This window comes from Rhinichthys klamathensis, unplaced genomic scaffold (genome assembly GCF_029890125.1).
Source record: "Rhinichthys klamathensis goyatoka isolate OS25496 unplaced genomic scaffold, OSU_Roscu_1.1 h1tg000011l_1, whole genome shotgun sequence".
Taxonomy (NCBI): domain Eukaryota; kingdom Metazoa; phylum Chordata; class Actinopteri; order Cypriniformes; family Leuciscidae; genus Rhinichthys; species Rhinichthys klamathensis.
Window position 1 is genome coordinate 1,363,716 of NW_026606564.1, and position 12,684 is coordinate 1,376,399.

General features: G+C 37.6%; 1 protein-coding gene across 3 annotated transcripts; it reads right to left on the reverse strand.

Annotated features, from left to right (window-relative positions):
• Positions 1-1,964: 1,964 nt before the first annotated feature.
• Positions 1,965-11,806, reverse strand: LOC130096858 (phosphoglucomutase-1-like). Of its 3 annotated transcripts, none has more exons than XM_056263545.1 (11): positions 10,856-11,804; positions 7,156-7,318; positions 6,939-7,085; positions 6,718-6,843; positions 5,896-6,086; positions 5,605-5,759; positions 5,399-5,514; positions 4,659-4,794; positions 4,389-4,572; positions 2,533-2,667; positions 1,965-2,424 (listed from the first exon to the last, which is right to left on the reverse strand). In XM_056263545.1, the coding sequence occupies exons 1-11, from the start codon at positions 11,372-11,374 to the stop codon at positions 2,335-2,337; spliced, it is 1,962 nt and encodes a 653-aa protein (XP_056119520.1). In that variant the 5' UTR covers positions 11,375-11,804; the 3' UTR covers positions 1,965-2,334. The 3 variants fall into 3 exon arrangements, 2 of the variants coding, with proteins under 2 accessions (XP_056119520.1, XP_056119532.1); XR_008808237.1 differs by having other exon boundaries at positions 2,297-2,424; positions 2,533-2,617; XM_056263557.1 differs by lacking the exons at positions 1,965-2,424; positions 2,533-2,667 and having other exon boundaries at positions 4,428-4,546; positions 10,856-11,806.
• Between the last annotated feature and the right edge of the window lie 878 nt (positions 11,807-12,684).

A 12,684-nucleotide genomic window follows, 5' to 3' on the forward strand; every position in this document is an offset into this window, starting at 1 on the left:
GTTACCAATAGAGTTCAATGGGATTTGCGACCAACTTGCGACCATGGTTGGCTAACGATGCTTTCGGGAAACGCACCCCTGATTGGTTTTAGGTCTATCCGCGACGTCCGTTGGTGACGCCCCTCTGGAAATGATTTGTCTATGACGCTTTGCCAGACCATAACTCAGTTACAACTGACAATAGTCTGGTTTTAACCAGGCTAGTTCTTTACTACTCTCTAGGAAAAACAGTCCTTCGGATGATATCATGATGAGTATGGAAGCCCAATTCCTCCACATAAGAATCATGCTTTGGTAAATCATAATTATGACATAAAAAGGTCACAATTATAAGATAAAAAAAAAATTCAATTATGAGATACTGTGGTGTAATTTTGACATAAAAAATCAACATGACAGTCATAATTACGACCTAAAAAGTCCAAATGTTTGTCATTATTATGGATTTTCGTCAATTTTGACTTTCTATATCAGTCAAAACTATAAGATAAAATGTCATAACTACCTTACATTTGACTTTTTATCTCAAAATTGTTTTGTGGCACCATAAGGACACATAGGAAAAGAGGGATACAGGACATTACAAGTGCTCCTTAATCTTAGAAATGTAAACTATATTTCATTGAAACTAAATTGTAACAATATCTGAGCTTGTATGTAATGAGTGAATGTGTATTATATCAACTCACATGTTGCGCTGTATTTGAATGAGACAATCTTTGACAGTGATAACACTGCTTGCTGACCCATAATTGACTGCACATCTCTCTGTATATTTGATGAATTCATCCAAAGCTGTAATAAAAAATATCAACGAATTTTGGCAGACTATCTCCACACCAGACTCTATATTTTGAAAACATCTTAGAGAGATCATATACACATTTTTTTAAAGGAAACCGTTAATAGCAAATGAAGCACTACATTAGATTCGCTGATGTATTCCACACCATCACTATACAGAAAAGTCTTATATTAATTCACTTACAATCACTTCCTTTCAGAAGTTCTGGGTTAGTGGTGGCGATTCTCATCCATATGTCGAGATACTCCTCAAAGGCAATTCTACATACTCGCCTGGTAAAGAAGAGGAGATAGTTTACAGATCCTATATATATTTTTATGATATCTATTACAAAACTTTAAAGTAAGAGTCAAAAGATTTGTGGTCTTGCCTTTCACTTGACTTCAGCCCCATTCCTGCCACACTGTCTGATTTAAATGGTGAAAAATATATAGTTTGAAAGTATTGTCATTTTAATATGATTTTGGAAAATGTGATTTATGATGTGCAAGGCAGAGTTCGTGAACTTGTGGGTTATTCTTACCCTCCAGCTCCTGACTGTTCGTAATGATCTGTGTTGATGGAGAGCAGGACAGCATATCAATATGCTTCCATGGCTACTTTTTTCTTTAGCAATAGGCAAGAGAACAATATAAAAAGAGTGTGGATAATGCTGACTCATCAAAAGCACTGTGCATGTGGCCTGTAACCTGTTGGAATGTGAGGGAAAGTTTGGCTAATCATGGAATAGGCTCGTCTGTTTAAATTCTTTCTTTTTTACCTGTAATTATATCAGTAATATCAATAACGTCAACAAAGATTAATACATATTGTGACAAATGTATTGTTAGTTGACTAATGGGACCTTATGTAGCCTAAAGTGTAAACCTTTTAACTACACATTAGGTTGTTTAACCTTAAACCTAAAATATACATAATATAAGTTATGCCCTAATGCCTGTATCAGAAATATATAACTCTCTCTGGGTAAACGAGATGTTTATTCAAAATGTACTGAATATACAGCATAAAACAAAAGAGACAGATGGGCAGCTGTGCAATACTCTTTTACACAGACATACGTTTGGTTTTACCCAACTCTTGACTTTACATCAAAACCCGTAATGAATAAATCATGCACTCAATCAGTGCTGGAATAGCACATTTAATGGTTTTATAGAACCATTCCTTAAATTATATATCCGTTATCAGAAGTTACTTAGCCTACCTGTGTGACAGCTGCGTCTCATTTCAGCCAGTATATTACATTATTACTGAGTCCAACATGTCGTTGTTGGGCAGCGAATTCACGAATACAAATTTCGTCAGTGGCTAGCTCATGAATATTAATTAGGTTATGGTCACGTTGCTCGGTAACCTTCCTGAAACGTCAAGTGACGTAATTAATATTCATAAGCCAAGCAAAGGTGAAGCTCGAGAATGTCTGTACTCTTTCTGATAAGGCGAGAGAACATGTAGCAATTATATTTTTCGCCGAAAGCAATGTGTAGAAAAAAAAGAATGAAAAAGTAAAAGGACATTGAAAGTAATCATGTAATAACAGTAGGGCCTCTTCGCCCGGTTCTTTCATGTATCTGTGAAAGCTGCAGGGCAATGGTGACGAGCTCCGCCAGCGCCACCTGTGAAAAAAAAAAAAACTTATTACAATAAACATTTTATAGTTCATTTTAAATGTTATATGATAAGCAAGACCTGGGTATGAATTTTAGAAACAAGTCATCATTTACCTGTGGGTCCTGAAAGAGCTTGCTTATATCTTTCTCAAAACTGTCGATATACAGGCGAACTGTGGCTCCGAAACTATCGGTCCCACTAAGACGAAAGATTATGCGAGAACCTCCTTTAAAAATGATCCGCAAACCCTACAGGGAATGTTTACATGTTCTTAATATTTATGTTGTAATGTTATACAATTCATTACAGACATTAATAACAGTATCCCTATTCCCTGCCTCCTTTGTCAGAGATATCTTCCCCTTAAACAAGTTAAGCGGTAAGTCGCCCAACACCCGGTTTCATTGGTCAACTTAATCCACGTGGCCTGTGGAAAAGTTTAGACAAAAACAATGCAAAAACTAATTTATTTATTCAATTAATGCTTTAGAAGATGTAAAATAAAGGTAAAATGTATTTAAATAGATAAAAATGTTGAGTTAAAAAAAAAAAAAGATGTAGGCTATGTATAGAGAAACTAAATATTTTCTAAATAATATTTTACACTTTTATAATACATATATTTTTATAGTATAAATTGGGACAATACATATATAGCTGTCTGGAAAAGGTTTTCGTGTATAGACACGAAACATTCCCCATTCACACGGATCCACGAAAACTATTTCAAAATGCCATATTCTGCTTCCAGGCCAGTAGTTGGCGATGTCACTTTGTAAAGAAACACTACGCTCATAGACTGAACCAAGGGGGTAATCCATCGACCGGAAGTTGAAGCCGGCCGGGTGCCGCCATGTTGTAGCAGAACTTCACTTGCGTTAGCATTTCCATTGACTCCCATTCATTTTTGCGTCACTTTGACAGCGAATAACTTTACATCTGAGGCGTTTAAAGACTCCATTTGTCCATTATTTATTTCTAAAGAAACACGACAATGTATAAAGGGCTCCATTACCTTCTATGTTACACTATGGCCCCGTAGAAACAGATTTAGTAAAAATAGGCTAACGATTGCGTCATAACCACTCGACTCTCTGTCGCGCTGTACAGAAATTACCGTACAGAGAGGAGGAGAAGCTCGCAGGCAATCGGGGGGACGTCCCGTCAAGGGAGAAGCCCATAGATAATGAGTCCATAAAAGCAACGGAATTCTTACTCCTGCTCACTCACGCCAAAGAACTCTTTGCTCAAGTTCCCCGTCTCTGCAAGATTAACGTTGGCAGTTTTCACGCACAGCTACTAGAAGATTAACGTCTGTCAGACAGGTTGCTCACGTCATCAAGCTTAGTTTGAGTCGGTCTGAGTCTGCGCGTCAGGAACGGAAGTTCTCAAAAATCGCTAAAAGTGGGCTTCAACTGTCTCAACTGAGTTCCAATGAGATCGCTCTGTCCATTTCTTTTACTGTCTATGGACTGAACATGTAATAGGTTTTCACAAATTCTCTTTTTTGTAGTTTACACTGAGACGATAACGATAGTTTTCAAAAACTTGCACTTTGAACCTTGTTTTTAAAAAATGTGTGTTTTCAGGCCCCCAAAAATGCTGTTGTCATATAAATGAACGGCTAAAACACATTAAGAAGTTTTCAGTTTTTGCGTAAACTTCCCCTAAAAGATAGAAAACCCCAGATGTAGACAATCAGCACTGTCATTGACCAATGAAATCGTTAGAATCGGCTACTGGGCGGAGTTAGCACTTAACTGGTTTGGGGGAAGGAAATTAAGGTTCTTTTGTCAAAATGACATGTTGATATTTCATGTTAACATTTTATGCGGTTCCATTAATCTTTCTGCAATGAGTCTCAATAAATAGCTTAATAGCTTTTAATAACAATTAAATGGCTAAATGTATGCTTTTTTGGTGTCTTTACTTGTATAATAAATATGGAGAATTTACTATAAAACAGTACCTGATTTCTTGAAATGGTTCCATCCACAGGGTCACTGTACTCAAAATTGTCTGCCACCTCCACTTGGTATTTCTTTTCCCCCACAGCAAACACTTGTCCAATGAATGCCTTGTCTGAAACCACCAGCTCAAGATCTAACATCATCTCCACAGCCGCATCTAAATCCACCGCCTCATAATCAAATCTGTCATGTGTACATATGTCATCAATATGAAATGTCTCACTAGACTGTATACTGTATGTAGAAGTGGTCTTTTACTGATAGTACACCTGGTGTAGTAGTTCCTCCCGTAGGTTCTCCAGTGGTCTGTCATAATGTCTTCTACACTTTGCCTCCTCACCGCTAGGATGGACAGCCATGCTAGCACTGCCCAAAGCCCATCCTTCTCCCGGATATAATCTGAACCTATCAAGAAGATGTAGCAAATTTAATCATATCTTTGTTGCCACATTTTTTGTTGTGGGTGATTCTTCAACTTCAACTAATCAATTTTTTTCTAAAGTTACTTTACTTGTTTACAATGTCAGTGATGAGCATATGATGAAAAATAAAACAAGTTTGAAGAAACATTTGGGTTTACCAAATAACTTTTCAGTGAACAGTTCTTCAACTAACTTTTTTTGTGAAGAACAATTAAATAACCTGAATAACCTTTTGTACAATAGAAAGGTTCCATGGATGTAAAAAAATCTTCATGTGCCACACTATTAGTGTTACTGTTTGAGCATGAAAAAGGTCTGCAAAGTTACAAAGCACACATTCCCTATTCTCTATATCAGTAAATGACAATGACTCTCTGAAACAAAGCCAAATATGAGAAAAAAAATAATGTTTTTTGAACATTCAAGCATGAAAACCTATTCAAGTATACCCCAAAAACTTTTGGAAAAGGGCATTATAGGTCGAGATGTTATTGTCTGCATTGCCAAAAGTGTCCATGATTGAAGAAAAAAAAACATTTCTTATTATATATTTGTCTTTAAATGTCTTGGTACTGTACATTCATTACCTGTGCCAAAACTTTCCTCCCCACACAGCGAGAGACGTCCTGCGTCCATCAAGCTCCCAAAAAATTTCCAACCGGTTGGAGTCTCGTATAGTTGGATCTTGGTGGCCCTGGCCACCCTGCATAGAAGCGCAGAGTGAGTCGAGATGCAGATGATCCTGGTAAGTGAACATCTTTAATAATGTGAAACATTTAGGAGTAATATTCACATGTCTAGAGCTGCACTGGTGGGCATACTCCTAGCAAAGCCTCTTATTCCTGTGTGCTGGAAGTAAGGAATGCAGAAGATGTTTGCAGCAATGACGGCAACTGAGTCGGAGGGATTTACAAAGAAGCCATGCTTCCCAAGGATCATATTACGGTCCTAGAAAGAGAGAGAGAGAGAGAGAGCGAGACTGGGTCAGGAGGGGGTCAAGAAAATGTTAAACTGACTGTCACTTGAGCACTTTTGCTTGGGTCAAAACGGTTGTATAGCAAGGTCGTGATGTCTCAACACCTACACCGTCACCATCAAAAGCAGCTCCAAAGTCATACTGTCCACTCTTCATTGTCTCAACAAGGTCTGCGCCATAGGTCAAGTTGGGGTCTGGGTGGCAACCTCCAAAGTTTTCCAGAGGTACACAGTTAATGGCTGAATTCGCAGGGGAGCCCAGCTCCTCACACAGGATCTTCTTCACATACGGCCCAATCACTGTGGAACCAATAGAGGTTCAATAACAAAAGTTCAGAATCAGACGTTTTAATGAGACACAAGACCAAGTTGTACATATAATGATTCATACTGAGAGCCATCCTTTCTTTACCTGTTAAAACATTTTCATTGATTCAATTTGAATAAACTCGCCGAAGGAATGCTCTGGGTTCAATACAATTTAAACTGCATCTACAGAAACCAGACTTAAAACAAGCAAACATTGCATTTACAGTAATGCAATTGCAATGGACGTCATCCAAAGATTCCTATAATTTCAAGGGACTCATCAATGTGGTATGGAGTTACTCCTTGAAAGAGGAGAGCTGTGCCTGCTTTTAATATTATGTCAGATGGCTTGTCTTAATCATTCAGATCACAGCATGTATATGGAAACTCAATCTCACAGAGAAGTGGGGAGCAGTGCAAGTCTAATCTCATTCCAATCCAACTGGCATACATGGAAGCATCTTCGGCCCATTAAGTAGATGCAGCTGCTACTCTAAATGCTCTTATCAAAATGTGGAAAATTAACTTGATGAAGCGTTGGCTATGGTGGTAACTCAATTGAGTTACCAAATGGCTAGATCAGTCTGTTTCTATATCCGTGGAAAGAAACATGGTTCCTCACCTCCATGCATGGCATCTAAACGGATTTGTATGTGATTGTCTCCTGATAGTAACTCCTTCAGAATGGCAAAATCGAAGATGTTCCTCAGAGAGTTGGCATAGGATTCAACTGGATCCACAATTTCTACTGCGTGACAGAAAATATCGACAGGACATTCTGTTTATTTTTTATGCCATTCTTTTGAATCAACAGCTCAGCAGTTGTGTTGCAAATGTTTTCACCTGTAAAAGGTTTGAATTTGTTCTCCAGGTCGAAGGATTGCTTGCCAATAGTCCCTAGATCAACTCTGAGTTCAGGACAGATGGCATATTCCTCTATGATTCTGCTCATTTGGAAGACTTTATTTGTGACAGCCTCTGGTGCTGGACCTGCATTGAAGATTTACAATGATAACGCAAAAAAAAAAAAAACTTCAGAATCACATGTGAGCTATTTTACCTCCATTGGCAGTATTAAATTTGATGCAGAAGTCTCCGTCAGGTCCTCCAGGGTTGTGACTGGCAGTAAGAATAATCCCACCTATGGCTTTAATCTTCCTGATCACGCACGACACAGCCGGCGTCGACATGATGCCATTCTGACCAATCACAATACGACCCACCTAAGAAATTCATCAGCCCCATTGAATTAAACACTATTTGTTACTGATCATCATGTACAAATTTCAACTGGACCAACGTCATATGAGAAATTATAGAGTGTTAATGTGTTTACTGTAAAAAGTTAATAGAGCAAAAACTAGATAAATTAGCCAATGTTCTGAGAATGTTCCATAGCTGGATCTGTACTACCTACCATTTGTGTCAAGAATATGCACTGTAAAAAATTATGCAGGAGGGTGTTAAATACAACCTGTGCAAATCAGTTATATTTTACTTAAGTATATTAGTTAGCAAGTAAAATATATAAAAATGAGTACATTCTAACTACACTACCTATTTATTAAAAGTAATATCTGCAACCTTAAAAGAATGAGTAAAACATACCCCATTATATTAGTTCAGTGGTCACAAATTGCGCATGCGCCAACTTCAACGTCCATGCGGGAATCACGGAATTCAAATTCAACGTCTTCCAGCGAGATGACGAAGTGTTGAGCTCTAGGTAAGTTTATTTTGTTTGTTTGTTGTTGTTTATCGTGTTGATATAATATAACGCAAATGTTAACTTATTTAATAGTCAAATTTACCAAAAGATTTGTAATTTGCTCGCTTCTGTGTTCTGTTATCCTTTCGGCGCCACACCCATAGCTGATGATATCTAACGTTAACGTTAGTCTGAGGTTGGTCGATTTCGCGTTGATAGCTAAGTTACAGGGTCTTATACACCTGCAAATGCGAGTAAAAATCTACATTTATGAGTAAAATATTCGCTTCCATATGCCATTAGTGTTATGTACATGGCTGAAATTAGTGAACACAACAGAGTCGCAGCGCGCAATGCGTCTGTAAGTTACAGAGAGAGACTGTTGACGTTCTGAGGACAGGGTAACGTTAACGTAGAGAAAATAATAATAGCAGTAAAACTGTTAACGTTAATGTGGTTTCCTTGCATTTATATGATGATATGTGTGTTAGAAGGGATCAAATTATAAAGTAGGCCTACTTTTGTTTTTGTTTATTATTGACGGATATGATAATTATTGTGTGCCTTTCTGTTGGGTTCTTTCATTTAATGTTGGCCCTATGTCAAAAACGGTTTGGTGTTAATATATTTGGGTAATTTGTTAATTTTTTTCGTATGCATGGTTTCGCGATGTGCTTAATTTGTTATCCATATCCTCCTTTACAAATATTTAACGTACACAAAATTGTTCATATATTATGCTAGCATATCACCTAACTTTAACTGCTGCTCTCCTCTTTTGATTTTGCATCATGCAGATGTAATTGTGCATCATGTAAAAGCAGTCTTGTTGTTTTTTAAGCAAGCTTACATTGATTTAAGCCTAAATGCAGTTAATTTATGTCTTGATTAAATCTATAATCAAAAATGTATAATTAAAAAATGTCTTACTTTGTTTCTTCCACAGAAAGATCTTCATGAAAACAGTTGAAGACCGTGCAAGAAGAATTATAAGTTCAACCACAGAATGTTTCATCCCATGAAGGCGTTTATTTTGAATGGGAAGTGTTGAAGAAGTTTTATAACGTAGGCTAAGTGGTAAAACTTTACAATAAGGTTTCATTTGTTAGCATTAGTTAATGCATTAATTAAGATGGACTATTAATGAGCAATACAGTATTTATTAATCTTTACTAATCTACAGTCATTCATTGTTCATATTAGTTCTCAGTGCATTAACTAATGTTAAAAATTAAAACTTTTTATTATAATAATTTATTGGTAAATGCTGTAGAAGTGTTGTTCATTCTTCGTTCATGTTAACTAAAGTAGTTAGAGTGATAGTTCACCCAAAAATGAAAGTTATGACATAAATTACTCACATTCATGTCGTTTTAAACCTGTAAGACCTTCTTTTATCTTCAGAACACAAATAAAGATATTTTTAATAAAATCTGAGATTTCTCTCTCCCTCCATTGACACATTAAGCGGTTTAGTTCAAATTGTCTGAAGATAGACAATCATTTTATATGACAAACATATTACATTTAGGCTTTTATTCACATAAACATTGATCAGCGAACAAACAGAAGCTCATTGGTTCTTGCTGAAGCTCAAACATGCTGCGTAACACGAGAATTAACCTCATTGGTTCTCGCAGATCAAGGGAACATGTTTTAGCTTCCGTTTACCATAACTGATGTGGGAGTTGATTAATGTTAATATGTTAATAAAAGCCTAAATGTAATCTGTTCATCACAAGTGATTGTCTTTCTTCAGAACATTTTTACGATCTCTTTATGAACTTTTTGAAGCTTCAAAGTGGTACAGTAGTTGTGTAGACTGCAAATGGAGGGACAGAAATATCTCAGATTTCATCAAAAAGATCTTTATTTGTGAATGAAATTATTATGGGTTTGGAACAACATGAAGGTGAGTAGCCTAAGTGATGACAGAATTTTAATTTTTGGGTGAACTAACCATTTAACCATGTTAACTAATGAAACCTTATTGTAAAGTGTTATCACGTGAGTGATATTAAGTTGTATGTCGCTTAAAATTTAATGTTGAATAATGGTTATTTTTTATTAATTTGTGTTAAGTTTATAAAAAAATTAAATGTTTGTTTGTATCCATATAGCATGTCAGTCCTTTGAGGTAAATGAGATCAGCCTCTGCTCTTATTATAGATCCACCACCACACATTACATCAAATTGTGTATTTCTTTGTGTTTGAAATAACAAAATGTGTGAGAAATTTAAGACTGTTGCTTTTAATGTATATTCTGACTTCCCATTATTTTTAAATGGACAGTGTTGAAGAAGTTGTATGTAATGTGAGTCATATTAATGTAAGAGGACTCTTTTGTAGTTCCTTTGTTAGTTTGAAATGTTTGTTTTTTGGTCAATAAAAAGTAATACATGAGCTATCCTGTGTCTGGCCATTTTTAGGTAAATTTAACCATCTCTGAATAAGTAATGTTTAATTATTTCTATTGACTTATTATTATTAATAAAAATTAAGTAGATGGACTTTTGCCTGCTAACAATAGAGTAATTATTACTCAGTAATTAGCTGTGTATCGTATTGAAAAATATTAGGTAGACTTTACCTAATTTTGTTTAGTATGTCATAGCCATTAAATGTAGGTACACTTTATTCAAAAATATGGGATGAAATCTACCCAAACAAAGTGAGTGCAAATTGTTACCTCAATTTTATTGGGTAGATTCTATAGGTTTGTTTTTACAGTGTGGAAAGTGGAAAATATGGAATCCCTGAAAAGTGGTCAGCAATAAACCAGCTATCTATTTGATATTTATTTCCTCGCACTGCTTATGTTGAAAATGTACTCTATTAGAGGTAATGTACTCTATTTGGAGACCTACAGTATTTGTTGCCATCAAACTACAAGAGTATAAAGTAGGCCTATAATATACTACAAAAGATACAGTGCAGGAGTCATGATGCATCTGGGAAGAGAGCCAGGTGTCTATAACGATAACCTGGATGAGATTTAGAAACATATAGTGGTTCCTCATAATAAAACAACTGTAAGAATTGCAACTAACCCCATTAGCAGCAGCCATCTGCACTATGACCTGAATTGCAGTCGAATTGAAGTAGCGTCCATCTCCACCCACCACCACAGTGGAGCCCTGCCTGTCCCGCAGGTCGATGGAGGAGAAGATGCACTGAATGAAGTTGTGCAAGTAGTTCTTTTTAGACTGGAAAATATGGACCTTCTTCCTCAGGCCACTGGTTCCAGGCCTCTGGTCGGGGTACGGAGAAGTAGGCAACGTCAGCACTTGCAAGGGACTATCGTTCATTGCTCCAAACCGTTGAGGAAGACTAAAGGAGAAGCTGTTATCTCCTCGCAGAGGAGAGAGAGAGAGTGACGGGAGGAGAAGGAGGAAAAGCCTTGTGCCCTTATGCATTCCCGAGAGTTGGATTGAGGCTGTTAACGGGCTAAAATTAAACTTGGTAACTGAAGACGGCTTCTCACACATGTGCATGGGCATCACTGTCAGATTCTCTTGCCTCCAAAGGCCTATTGAGGCAGATGGATAAGACAGCCAACAAGGGCTCATTCATGTGCACTATTTGCCCAGGCATTTACTCAGAGGCTAAATAGAGCTGATTCTGAGTGAATAAGCCCAGGGTGATCTGGCTGTAAACACTAAATGGGTTGTTTTGACATATTCTAAATCTCCCAGGATCATTCAAGATTCGAGCAGCTAATGAAAAACATGCCATATCGTTGGACAGTCAGGGTTTGGGGACAGTCAGGGGGGTTTGGGTATTAACTGCAGCATGTCTAAGATCCTTATGGATGAAATTACTGCGTTGATGTGTTGATTATAACAGATGGTTTAGCTGGCTCCAAAATAAACTGAATAAAAAAAGACCCAGGGTAAGTCCTTACTGCAACAAGACCAGGGCAATTGGGGTAGAAAGAAAGGAAAATCCTTTAAGATCCAGGCAAGTTGCGAGGTGAGGACACCATGGATCGGATTTGTTTGTCCAGCATAATCGGATTGAGATCTAGGGAATTATTGTCATATGTCTCAAACTATTCCTGAACAATTTTTGAAGTGTGGGAGGGTGCATTATCCTGCTGAAAGAGGCCAGTGCCATCAGGGAACATTGCCATCAAGGGTGTGCGTGGTCTGCAGAAATCTAGGTAGGTGGTACATGTCAAAGTAACATCCACATGAATGCCAGGACGCAGGGTTTCCCAGCAGAACATTTCCCAGAGTGCAACACTGATTCCCTTCACCTCCCTTCTTCCCATAGCAGATGCCATCTCTTCCCCAGGTAAACAATGCACACGCACCCGGCCATACACCCAATTTCTCTAAAATAAAACCTGATTCTTCAGACCAGGCAACCTTCATTTAGCCTGGTTAAAACCAGACCATTCTCAGTTGTAACTGAGTTATGGTCTGGCAAAGCGTCATAGACAAATCATTTCCAGAGGGGCGTCACCAACGGACGTCACGGATAGACCTAAAACCAATCAGAGCGTTGAAGGAGATGACGTATGCAGAGCGGCGGTTGTTCTTTGCTCGGTTTTTAACAAAAAGGAAACGTTCAAATCGCTTAAAACAGACGCGATAGCGGATTCAAACGAGTGATGTTCGACGGCGGCATCCATCTTTGTAATGTAGGCTACAAAATCTGCTTCAAAATCCCAGCGCTGTCGTCATCGTGTAAAGCCCGCCCCAACGTTTCTGATTGGTGCCGCGATTTCGACGGATTGGAAATGGGCTTGAATGAGCTCTTTGCCAGACTAACTTTCAGAGCAAATCTAAATTTGCCGGAAGTTGTTTGGGTTTTCCAAGGCTAATCTTCATCCATTGCTCTAAAATAAAGGAATTAAAGTTCTGACTCTCACTTG